We start from the raw sequence: 13207 nt of genomic DNA, 5'->3' as shown, positions 1-13207 counted from the left end.
AGGCAGGAGGGTATCTAGGAGTGGCTTCCATTAGCTGCCTCACCAGTTTTTCCTGCTTTGTGAGAGAATTTCACAGCTAGCCCCAGAGTTCCCTGGTAGTATGGAGAGAATAGAAGCTCCAGAGGAGGAAAGTACAAAGTACAGCTCCCCTCAGGAGCAGTGGCTTAGAAGTCTTGGTTACACCTCCCAGCCTCTCTAACTCAGCACTGTCATTTTAGAAATAAAGAACAGAGGAGACAGGTTGAGAGACACCCAACATGGCTAGATACAACCCAGGAGGAACTTTAAAAGGCAGGGTTTAGAGGGAAGCTCTGGTAGAGCTGGGCTGGGAAGAACAGCCAAGACACAGACTTTGATGAATATAATCAGGTCAGAGGAGTTCAAGCCGAAAGGCACCTGATGTTAACACTCATTTTCTAGCAAAATGATGTGATGTGATTCAAGTCTCTTTTGTCAACCACAATCAGTGTCAGATGCAAAGAGTGGCAGCACTGCTGGAGAATGAACGGGGATCACCCTGCATAGGCAGGACCACGCTCGCCTCCAGGAGTTTTCTAGCTTTCTATATCCCCCTGATGCTCCACACCTCTGATGAATACGGGCTCTCTAAAAGGTGAATGGCAGGAAGGTAAGTGGGTCCTGTGAAGCTAAAGACACCCAGCCTCTCTTGTCTCTCTCACCAGGGTGACTGAGCAGAAAAATTTTGAGGGCATGGTAAACACCTGTCTTTGACAAATCTTCATAAACCAGAAGGAGCCAGACAGAAGAAGTGTCTGTTAGAGACATTGTGACCAAATGTGCCCAGAGAAAGCACTTAAGGAAGCTGAAGGAGAACACATCTTCCATGCATGCCTCCCACAGCAACACACAAGGAAAACGAAATCTAGAGGAAACCAGTCAGAAAAACATCAAATGAAAGCAATACAGGAGAACACACAACGGACTTGGGAGGCTGAGGAAAACCGAAAGGCAATTATTTAAAAGAAGATTACTGAGACAGCTACACAATGAAGAAAAGGCATTGGAATCTATCAGGAATGGGAGATGAAGGGGTAAGGGTGGTGGCTCATGCCTGTAATCCAATACTGGGAAGGGTAAGACCAGAGGATTGAGTTCTAGGTCAGCCTGAGCTGCTTAGTGACACAAGGCTACCCTGGAGTACCAAGAAAGATCTTGTCTCAGAAAACAAAACCCCTACTGTGGATGCCATTCTGGTAAATCCATTTTTATTATACATAGATATATGGTCTGTTGGTTCTGATCTTCCAGAGAACCCCAAGCAACACAGATAAACTGTTTTGTACTCTCTTAACCAGTGACTGTCCACCTCAGAGTCTACTGCAATATTCTTGTGCCTTTTTAAATGTCTCCTAAGCCTGCCCCTACAAGTCTCCACCTGCTCTAAAGCTGAGAGTGCAAGAGAGCTCCCTGATGAATCCACCTGAGGTTTTGTGAACATAGTGACTTGTGACCTTCTGTTCTGTGACTTTAAAGCTTTTCTATGGTGGCACATGAGTCTGTGTTCCTAGGAATGGTCACTCATATTTGGTTTATTTCCTTAAGGGAGAATGAGTACTTCTTAGATTGACGATGTTTATGCAACTTTGTTGTTCGTTTTGACACAAAACCCAAGAGAGACAGCATTACCTTCTCTGGCTTAGGGACAGTGACATGTGGGTATCTGAACCAGCCTCAGCTTCCAGAATTCTGATATCTAGGGAAGCTCAGTGTACAGGGGAAGTCAAAGGCAGATTCCAGACATGCCAAGATCGACTCAGGATAAGCTGGCTGTACACAATCCTGGTAAATAACCTGGTAGTCAGACAACTGTTGAGACTAAACACTAGGAAAGAAGCAGCCACACATTTTTGCCCAGTGATGTCTCTCTCCAGACATTTGTGGCATTTAGACTCTTACCTGGAATAGTAGGTGACTGAGAATAGGGCTGTTATAAGAGATAGTTCTCAGGAAACAGTGAAGTCATACGGTAATTAATATACTTTTACTATATATCCATGTGAATGACCATACTCCTCTCTGGTTCTTGATGATGATTATCATTATCATTGTTGTTATATTATTGCCTCAAGTAGCCCAGGCTGGCTTCAGTTTGATGCATACTGAAGGATGTCCTTGAAGTCCTGATCCTTCTTCCTTAGTCTCATAACTGCTAGGACTATAGCCATAAACCACTATGCTTGGTTCTTTTTAGTTTTTTAAAAGCAAGAAGAAAGAATATCTTGCACATGATGGCGGGGTTTGATCCCCAGCATCATAAAAGCAAAATAAACAATCAAATGCAAAGACCCACAAAAGCTTTCTCTCTAAGGTCACAGAGACACCAAACCCATTATTACACATTCACGTCATACTGCTAATGATTGCAGAAGTGTCCGAGCCAAAGAGGAACCATTTACACAGCAACCAACTAGAGTACAGAGTTCGAGCCAGCATAGGGCAAAATGTCTCTTTCCTTACTTGATAACACCTCTTCCTTATTTAAATAAAATACCAGTAAATGTTTATACATCTAAGCTTATATAACAATGCATAAGAATCCAAAATCAAATAAGCTGGAAAGGAAAAAAATATTGGAAAGGAAAAAAATACACTACAAGTTTGCTTTCTGCTTTCTCAAACTATGCCCAGCTCTTTAGATTAAAATGAACACATCTAAACACCAATCTTCAAAAGTGAGTTATGGGCCATGTGGACAAGTGGAGAAACCCTTGAGCCTTCTGTGCCTTCAGCCATCCCCAGTTTATCCACCAAACACTGATGAGCACTCACTGGTTGTATTCTCAACCCATAGCAGTGGGCATCTTCCTACAGGATATGAATCAGAATCCATGCCTCCCTGGAATTCATAGGCATGGAGCAGCAAGTTGAGAATATGTGATGAGATCTATCTCAGGGTAAAACAAAAACAAAAACAAACCCCTCCTATAGTGGGTTTTACAAGCTGTGTACCACACATAAGTCCAAGAGAACTACTTTTCCTTGCAGCTGTCATCTCTGTGGGATCAGAGGGAAAGAGGCAAGGAGGACTTCCTGGAAGAAGCTTCGTTTCCATGAAGATCTGAAAGACCTGCCAGTCATCATCAGCTCTAGGGAAAGCAGTAAGAAAAGGATGGAGAGTGGCCTAAAGAGATGGTTCAGTGGTTAAGAAAAGGATGGAGAGAAGCCTGAAGCCAGGATGGGCATTAGGGAGAATTATGTGGATGGTAGGGGTAGGTAGTGATAGCTATAGTCAGGTTTTGCTACATTTGACACAGGGTCTCTATAATGTAGACCAGGCTGGTCTTGAACTCACAGAAACCCACCTGCCTCTGTTTACCCAGTGCTGGGATTAAAAAAATGTGCCCTTATACCCAACTACAATCAGGTTTTTAACATGTTAGCTAGTGGGACCCCAAGGATAAACCAAGAAAAATAGGGTGAAAGGGAAGATAGGATCTTAGTTCAGAAAATGTTTAGGCAGGGGTATTCTAGAACATTCCAGGTCTGAAAAGGCAGAGTTCAGCAGAGGCTCTGGAAATAGGTTCACATAGAATCAGCCAGCAACAAAGACACACACAGGCCAGACCAGAGAGTGGAGGGCTTCTTTGTATATATGCATGCTCATGTGTGTGAGTGCTAGTACCAGGTGGCATTTAGAGGAAAATCTTAGGTGTCGGTTATTGCCTCCACCTTCTCTGAGATAGGGTCTCCTTGCTGTCTGCTGCTGCATAAGCTAGGCTGGCTGGCCCAAAGATTTCTGAGGATTCACCTGCCATTGTCTGTGATGGTTTCAATGAGAAATATCCTTTGTTGGCTCATATATTTAACACTTTACTTGATCCTCAGTTGGCGGCACTATTTAAGGTTATGGAACTTTTAGTGGGTGGAGGGAAGGACATGGGGCCCGAGGAGCCCTGTGGACACCTACTGCTGCTTGCGTAGGTTGCTGCTTCTTGTTCCGCTTGGGCCTTAACTTGGTGAAGTGTTCCAGTCTCCTGCCTTCCTCTGAGGGCAGCTCAGAGATTAACCCTGAGCTTCGCTTCTCCTGCCGGATTGATGGGAAAGGCGGGTCTTCGATGTGAATCGGCACCTCTTCCAGGGCTTTATCAAGATCAAACTCCATTTCTGAAATAAAACAGATCCCAAAGCAAAGGGTGATGCAAAGAGTGTGTTAGAAAAAGCCTAAGGGCCAGGCCTGGCGAGTATAACTACAACCCCAGCCCCGGGGACACTAAGGCAGGAGGATTGCTGAGTTCAAACCAACCTGGGGTGCATACTCAGACCTTCTCAAAAACAGAACAAAAAAAAAGGAATGAAAGGAAGAAAGAAAGAAAGAAAGAAAGGAAGGAAGGAAGGAAGGAAGGAAGAAAGAAAGAAAGAAAGAAAGAAAGAAAGAAAGAAAGAAAGAAAGAGGAAACAAAGGATGGAGGGGTGGAAGAAAGGAAGAAAGAATGAACCAAGAAGCCTAAGTTCCATCACCAGCAATAATAAAGTCCTGGGAAATCCATACAAGTATTCTTTCTGTCATTCTGTTTTTCAGATAGGGTCTCTGAGGCCAGGCTACCCTGGAACTCACTGTATACCCAGGCTGATCTCCAACTCAGGTCCATCCTCAGTCTCCCAAGTGCAAAGGTTACAAGAATGAACAACCATACCTGGCTTCTGAAAGTTATTTCTAATCCAACTGTTCCTCACCGATTACCCAAATCTTTCTTGGGTTACAGGGTGGATACCTATGGAGAGGGTGAACTCCTTGCTGGGGTGATTCCCAGTTGTAAGAAAATGGCTGGCATTGGTGCCACACTCACCAAAGGCCCTGGAGACAGGCCGCAGCATTCGGCTATGGATGCTCTTCCTCTTGGACTTAGGAGTCATCTGGCAATCAGATAGAGGCAATACTTAAGTGAGCAGTGAAACTTGTCTCTCAAACCCTAAGGTACCATGGATCAGGTGATTAAAACAGGTTCCAGTTTCCCTACTTAACAATGGCTCTGCCGTAGCAGTTGCTAGGTGGACTCAGGAGACGCATCGACAAATTTCTAAATGTTTAGAACTTTCAGAAGTGATTCAGCCAACTGCTCTTTTATCCTACACCCCCCACCCCCACCAGTTAAAAATCTATTCCTACAGCTGAAAAGAACTGGGAATGATCATTTAACTCCAAGCCATACTCGAGAATGTCAGAATGGAGATAAAGAATCAGACTCAAAGACTGTAAAAATCAGTCACAAAGCACTGAAAGAGATTATTCATGACTGTAATTGTCGGTTGTCACAGCAACATTGGTGCGGGCACACTGAATGCAACCTCTGTCTGTCACTTCAACACTTTAGGTAGCTTAACTCTTTGTTTCTCAGTGTGTCATCAACATTTTAGGGCAGTGTGCCACAGCTTAAAACTATCAGCTGGCACTTCTCAGTAAATGTCTTAGATCTGGCTAGAGTCCTTTAAAAAAATAAACCCCAGAGCATAGTCAACTTGAGAACATATTCCAAGTGTCAGCGTCAAGCATGAACCATCAACCACAATTCACATCTGTCATCCAGTGGGTCTTTCACCACCACCCACATTTGTCACCCAGTGTAGACTATCTACCACCACCCACATTTGTCACCCGGTGTGGACTATCTACCACCACCCACACTTGTCACCCAGTGTGGACTATCTACCACCGCCCACACTTGTCACCCAGTGTAGACTATCTACCACCACTCACACTTGTCACCCAGCATGGGCCATCTGCCACCACTGGCACTGCCACCCAGTGTGGACCATCCTCCACTACTCACAGCTATCTCCCTCAGAACACACACACATGCTGAGGCTGGGAGGCACCTCGGGCATCCACTACACAGATAAGCTTGAAGTTCATCACCAAGTCACGGGATGGGAAATAAACACTAACTAATCTGAGCTGTCAGAGGATCTGGGCCAGGATGGAAACCAAAGAAGGGGCTGGTCCAGTGATTTTCTTACTCTGTTATTGCTACCAATACAGATAATGGACTGCAGCTGTGTTTAAATCAGCACAATGCATTTTTTTTTGTTCTGTTTTGGAGAGGGAATAGGTAAGGATTTTGGAGATAAGCCCCTACTATGTAGCCTAGGCTAGCCTCAAACTCACAATCTTCTTGCCTCAGACCCTTAAATATTGGGATTTTATGGAGGTGCCACCATGCCTGCCTTATAAAACTGATCCACATAAAAAATTAAGAGACAAATAGAGCTGAAAGAATATTGCATGCTTTGGCATAATGGTAATCAGCTAAAGCGTCCTCAAATTCTACATTCTTTAAAGGAATAAATTGGTTCACATGGGCCTGGAAAGGCAAACCACTTTTCAGTTTCGACAGCTACCTTGCTTAAAATGAACCTACCCATTTGTTACTATTTAACGTTGGGAGAAAAGGGAGACCAAGCTGAGTGAGAAGATGCACACACACAACAGCTTTCCTGAAAGACCAGCGTGACTTGTTGGAGGTGGCCAGACTGTGGGAAGCTCACAGGCTGATGGGAGCAGTGGACCGGCCTAGAAAACAACTCACTTTTCAGACTAAGCAAAACTCCAACAGGGTCTATTTATATGGAAAACCTCTGACAAAACAATGTGTTTAGTTCTTCAGAGTTGTATATACCTTGCATACAATCTCAGTAGTGGAAAGGATCTACAGGGAAGCCAGAAACCAGGCATATGGTATTCACTCATGACCCCAGCCCAGAATGATCCCAGACTCAAGGCCAGCCTGAACTTAGAGTAAGTTTAGGTGAGCCTTGACTACACAAGACCTTGTCTGAAATACACTGGAAAAAACAACAAAAACAAAGCCTGGGATAGAATTTCATTCAAATAATCATAACTTGGAAAGAAGTTTAAAATGCCTGTGTGTAGGAGACCTGAAGATTTGTTTCCTTCTCATGCCTCTGGATTTAGTTTTAGAGAACATTTATGGATAAAAACAACAAGCAAGCAAGCAAACAAACAAAAAAACACAAACAAGAAACAGCTTAGCTCAGGCTCCCCTCTCCTTAAACCCATTAAGATAGGTAAGAAATACATGTGAAATGTGTCAAAATTGTAACATTTTTTATCTGTATACTAGCTTTACAGGATCTCACTATGTCACTTTGGTTGTCCTGCAATTCACTATGTAGACCAGCTTGGCCTCAAACTCACAGAGATCATTTGCCTCTGCCTCTCAAGTGCTAGGATCAAAGATGTACACCACAAGTGTGTCTTCTCAGGGTTCTAGAGTGAAGCATATACCTAGATCTGCTGATGCACCAGGAGTCACAAGACACTGCGGGATACACATATAATTTCATGTACAGAAAAAGGGTAGATAATATCTAGAAAAAGAAACTCATTTGTAAACGTGGTGATCTGTAAAGAAAATGTCTTGTGTATTGTATGGATTCATTACCTGTCAATTAAAAAAACCTATAGCAAAGGGTAGAATAGAAGGTGGGACATCCCAGAGGCTGAAAGAATTCTGGGATAGTGCCAGGCATGGGAGATTCATCCCACAAGATATGACAAGACTGACATACGATATTTGAGCATAGGTAATTAGCCTTGTAGCAGAATGTAGATTAGCATAAATGGGTTATAATAAGTTATGATCTAGTCAGAGAGGAGCCTAGCTATGTGATCAATGCATTTGTAAGTTTACTTTGAGTCCACGGCTTACTCTGGGAGCATGGGGCTAGAAGGAAGAACCAGGACCGAACTTCTACAGTGACCCGTCTGTAATAAGTTGTTTAGCTTAACCTAGTTTTGGAGACACATTAAAATATCAAAGTCACTTGTCATTTCAGTGGCTGGCATGGATCAGAATGAAATTACTTTTCTTATTAGGACTGTGTTTTCCAATATTTCAAAGCCTGGTATAAAGATCAAATATCGGGAAAATGTGGTCTAGTACATTTCATTGTATTTCTGTACTATGAATAACTTTTTTTGGTGGGAGTTGTTTTGGTTTGTTTGGTTTGGTTTTTTGATACAGGGTATTTTTGTGCAGCCTTGGCTGTCCTAAAACTAGCTTTGTAGGCCAGGCTGGGCTCAAACTCATAGAGATATGCCCGCCTCTACCTCCTGAGTACTGGGATTAAAGGGAAAGCTGCCACAATTTCATACATGAATGACCTTTCTAAGAACTGAGAACTGCTAATTAGGTTTTCTATAAAAGTCTTTCGTTGATCTTACTATTTCTGTTAGTTCTCAAGTTTTGCCATACTTAGACAGAGTTAAAGGTTCTTGGCTAAAGGGAAAAGGCACTTTGGCTGGTTTCTGTACCTGCCATCAAGAATGCAACCAAGCACTGAGTACTGCCTCAAGCCTGTGACCCCACCAAACAAAGGGCTTAAGCAGGAGGACTCCTACAAGTTTGAAGCCAGGGGCCACACACAAGATCCTGTCTCAAAACAACGAAAAACTCTCCAGATGCCAGGAGCTTCATCTCTTTCTTTCAATCTCATCTCTTGCAAGTGGGGCCTTTTCTTTGCAATGCGTTCTTTCTTAGTTTTATGGAAAATACAGACTCGCCCAGTCTAACTTGCTTATTCTTATGGTTCCATTACACAGAAGCTAAGGGCAGAGATGTAAAGATGGACTGATTTTCTGCACAAGGGCTGTTGCAGCAGCTTGTAGAAGCAAATACTCAGCTTCTCTAGATACCCATGTGTTTGCACTGTTTCTCCTCCTTACATCGGTTAGGCTGATAAACTGTATCCTGGGAGGACTGACAGCAGTGGCCCCTCTCAGAACTCTGAATGCTCTTCTCCTTTTGTACCAAAATGAAAGGGTTAATTCCTTCAGATTATACGCCTTAGTTCTCATCACTATCTTTGGCCACTTGTCAATGGCTACGTGACTTTTTGAGTCAAGGAAATCACAAACTGCTCATCAGATGAAGGCATGGACAGCTGAAGCAGAAGGAGCAGGGCTAACTTTAAGCCAAGACAGAACTAACTTTTAAAAATGCATCTTATGAGTAAGAAAAGAAAAAATATGTTAAATCTTCACTTTAAAATGCAATTTTAGAAGGAAACCCTAAATATAGACTTTCCCATCTTGACACCATAAAGTGCCAATATCTGTACTGTGTTATAAGCGTGAACATGGCTGTTTCTGAAGGGACCAAAAGCAGTGTGGTTATCAACGTTACTTGGAAATCTTACTCATTGGACCTAATTTTTATATAAGAGTGTAAAACTATTCTTGTAGCTCAACAAAGATTTGTCCACTGTAAATTATGTAGCCGCAATTTACAAAGTAGTGATAGAACTTGGTCTGCAGCAGCTTCCCTCTCTCAGACCCACGTCTAACAGGTGATCCCTAAGCATGCTAGTTTTTAAAAACGAGACTTAAATTGCTTAAATCACCATAAAGATAGAATAAAGTAGTTTCCTTATTAAAAGCACTTTTTTGTTGTGCCAAGTTTGCACAAAAAATAGTCTATAATGCTCTCATTCCAAGCTCAAAAACAAAATTATTTTCTTCTTTCTCTAAGGTAAAAGGACCCTCCTGCCCCCACTAAACCAATACCAGTTGAGAAGCAGATCAGGAAAGATCAATATGAGAAATGGATTATAATGCCAATTTTCTATAGTCCTGGGACTGCAACAAGCGATATGACAAGAATGACAAATACTTGGGCATTTTGCCCTTGAGTCTTAAGAATTGCCTCCCTTCCCCCAAAATGTGGCACCCTCCTCATCCAAGCTTTCTTACTTTCAGGCATCCAGCTGGGGTGATTTTCAATTCGCCCCTCGGTTTATTTAAGACTGAACCATCTGGTCAACCCCAATCCTGCCTCTAAATTGTTGCCTATTTCATTCAGGATCTGCTGATGGAATGACAACATCTCCTGGGAGACCAGCCAGGCTGTGCAGAAGCAAATGGAGCATGATAATGCCAACAGCAGGGCCAGGGACTGCAGTGCCACTGGAGGATACTTACACTTGTACAGCAGAGAGTCTCCATGCAGCAAAAGGAAAGAAAAAAAATATGAATGGAGGAGAGACAAAGCAACAGCGTCACAAGAAAAAGGGAGGGAGGGAGAGCATTTGCAAACAAAGTAGAAAAAGCTAAAATACATAGAAAGCCATCGCACGTAGCAAAGGGACAGGGCTAGAGTGGTGCCAAGTTAACTGCACAAAGCATCCAGTCTAGCTTCTAATAAGCAGAAGCACAGTTAGAGCTTGAGAACTGCAATGTTCTTCCATACAGATTTTAACTCTTATTTCTAAGTATGTCTGCAAATCCACAGTGACATCAGCAGCAGCCAGGGCACTCCGTGGACAGAATACTGGACAGCTATTAGAAAACCCCCTGCACAAGTCTCCTTGACCCTGCAACAGTGTGAGGACTGGGTATCTTCGAGTAAACACAAGATGTCTCCTGAAAGCCCATTTATACCCTGCTTTGCTCTTCGCTGCATTTTGGGAGATAAGCACTTGTAATTCTCTCACTCCCTTCATTATCAAAGCTTCTTACAGATATGATGCTGTAATCGCACACAGTCGACCAGTCAAAGTGCAGCTAAATATTTTCTGGTGGGAATTACCATTTTACATTAAAACTCTACATCCATTGGTCACCACTGACAGCTGTTAAGATATTATTTTTAATATATTATAAAAGTTGTACTTGAGTCATCAGAGTGTTTAAAAACAGCATGAGGTGACAGAGAATCCTTCTGAAGTTTCCAGAAGGCATGCTGTGTAGAAGGCTCCCTACTCTGCCTCTCTGAGGCTGCCTTTTTCTTAGTTCTGTATTTTATGCTCAACATAAAATGAAATGAAACTACAGAGCTCCTCAGGCTGTTTGTGTAAACAGCATGTGTCACTGCAGAGGCAAGGGAGGATGTAAGTTACAGCTATTCCTCATAACTACCCCTGCCATCATGCACACACAGAGAAAGGCTTTTGCTGGCAAGGTTGGGGGTGGGTGTGTAGGAAAGCCTCATCCTCAGAATTCTAATTTCATACTCACTAAGCATTTTTCTTCAAACATGCTTCATTTTATTATCTATTAAGTGAGCACAGACACAGACACACACACACACACACACACACACACACAAAATTGTTGCTATGTGAAAGGAAAAAGAGTAAAAACATATTTTCAAATCTTCAATGGCCATACCTGTGTTAACACATAAGGCCCCGGAGCGTCCACAGAAGTGTGGATTACAGCTCAGAGTATGAGGAGTGAGTCTCATAGATCAGCTTAGGCTTTCTCTTTCTGAAAGGTCAATTTATCAAGACAAGTCCTCTGCCCCAGTTACACACTCAATGATCATAACAAGTAGCACTGAATAGCCTTTTCATTGGTTCATTTCCTAAAGTGACAGTCCCTATGAAGAAGGAAATTATGGCAACCGACAACTCAACATTTTGACAAGTTGAAGACCATTCACCCTTATACCTCTATGTCTTTGGAAGTCACTTAGTGTGTCCTGATGTTACCATCTCTACACTAAGACAGGAAGGAGTTACAAGCAGAAAGAGGTATCCAGGAAATGGGCTCAAATGTTGGATCTCCCATTGGCTCAGTTATGGAATCTGGATCAGTATTTTTATAATATCAGGATGGCTTTCTAGTTTAACATAAATTATTGTGAGGATTAGATATGATACAGAGTATGATGTGCTTACTCCAGTACCCAATAGGCCATGCTTCACCATGCTGACCTCACTAGCTTCAGTGATTGGTTCTGACAGTGTATGAATATAATCTTTTCCACCTTTTCTTTTCAAAGGGAAGACTAGGGTTAGGAGAGATTAAGTGAAAAGTAGATTTTTGTTTCACTGAAAAATATGTAGAATGATCTAAAAACCCACTGTTGGGGAATGCATAAATGAAACACACAGGAAAGATCAGTTCATAGATGCGAGGGTAAATGACGGAATGGCAGCTAAAAACAGAAAACCATATAGAGCGATGTGATGAAATCACCAAACAATGTTCACCAAAGAGTTTCAGAAAGATACACATTGGTATGCCAGCTATGTCCATTCTAAAGTCAGGAAGCCACACCAGCTGGCTGCTCATGAACGGATGTATACCATAAACATGGAAAACAACTGTCCCATCACACTATGGGAAGAGGAAGGAGAGAAAGATAGCTGATCACAGTGGCTGAAAGTGGCCATTATGCTATTTGTAATGCTTAAGATTATTCAAGATATTACAAAGATTACAGAATACCTACTGTTTGCTGGTTCCTCTTGGAGAAGGGACAGAATGGCAGTAAATAAAATAAGCTCCCTGCTGAGATTGTGTTCTAGTGCATACTTTTAGATAAAGATGCTGGCGTGCCACCAGCTGGCTCATGGGAGCTAGGAATATGGGCATTTGGCACTGAAGATTATTTTTAATAATGGCATTTGGCACTGAAGATTATTTTTAATAATAACTGGTTGCCTCCACTCTCAAACTAGAATTATCTTAAAAGAGGGAACCACAACTGTGGGCAAGCCTACGGGGCATGTCCTTAACTAATGATTGATATGGAAGGGCCAGGCACATTGCAGGTGTTACCACCACGGGGCAGGTGGTCTCCAGTATAGAAGCACATAAGCTGAACTAGCCACGAAGAACAAACCACTAAGCAGCACCCCTGCATGGCTTCTGCTTGAGTTCCTGCCCCAACTTCGCTCAGCCAGTATTGGAGTGTGATCTGAGACTTGTAAGCTGAAATAAACTTTTTTTTTCTCAAGTTGCCTTTGGTCATGATATTGTATCACAGCATAGAAACCCTAAATAAGACAAACTGCTTAGTAACACCTCAAAATGTTTGTTTAGAATCAAGTCTAATCTATGGAAAGGGTACACAGTAACTACTGTGAGTCTGGACTTACTCCATAGGAGCTTAACAGAAGGTCCCAGATACTACCTGCAAGACTACCTTCTGCTGGGTATTAATGATGGTAGTAACCCAGGAGATTACAAGAGTTTGAGGGTTTAAAAAATAATAGACTATAATAGGCTATAATAGACTATAATAGGCAGGAAGAAATCTATAAACTTCTTAAAATGACTCAGGGTTGTTGTACACGAATAGGTATTTGTTTAATGCTACTGTTAATTCAAAACTTTTCAGAGAAGTTTCCTTCCAACACTTAGGGGTCAATATTCTCTAGAACCCAAGATGCTAACAAATATGAACTTCAATGGTGTTAATGCTTATCCTACTTAACAAAA

General features: G+C 42.3%; 1 protein-coding gene across 1 annotated transcript in view; it reads right to left on the bottom strand.

The window, feature by feature from the left end:
* Window positions 1–13207, bottom strand: part of Carmil1 (capping protein regulator and myosin 1 linker 1) — a 163961-nt gene that overhangs the window by 20647 nt on the left and 130107 nt on the right. The window contains exons 29-30 of the mRNA XM_028776338.1: window positions 4809–4875; window positions 3929–4125 (exon numbers count right to left, since the gene is read on the bottom strand). Coding sequence (XP_028632171.1) covers window positions 3929–4125; window positions 4809–4875 — 264 coding nt within the window. The remainder of the gene's footprint in view (window positions 1–3928; window positions 4126–4808; window positions 4876–13207) is intronic.

This window comes from Grammomys surdaster, unplaced genomic scaffold (genome assembly GCF_004785775.1).
Source record: "Grammomys surdaster isolate TR1022 unplaced genomic scaffold, NIH_TR_1.0 267, whole genome shotgun sequence".
Classification (NCBI taxonomy): domain Eukaryota; kingdom Metazoa; phylum Chordata; class Mammalia; order Rodentia; family Muridae; genus Grammomys; species Grammomys surdaster.
This window is presented reverse-complemented; position numbering and strand designations above follow the sequence as displayed.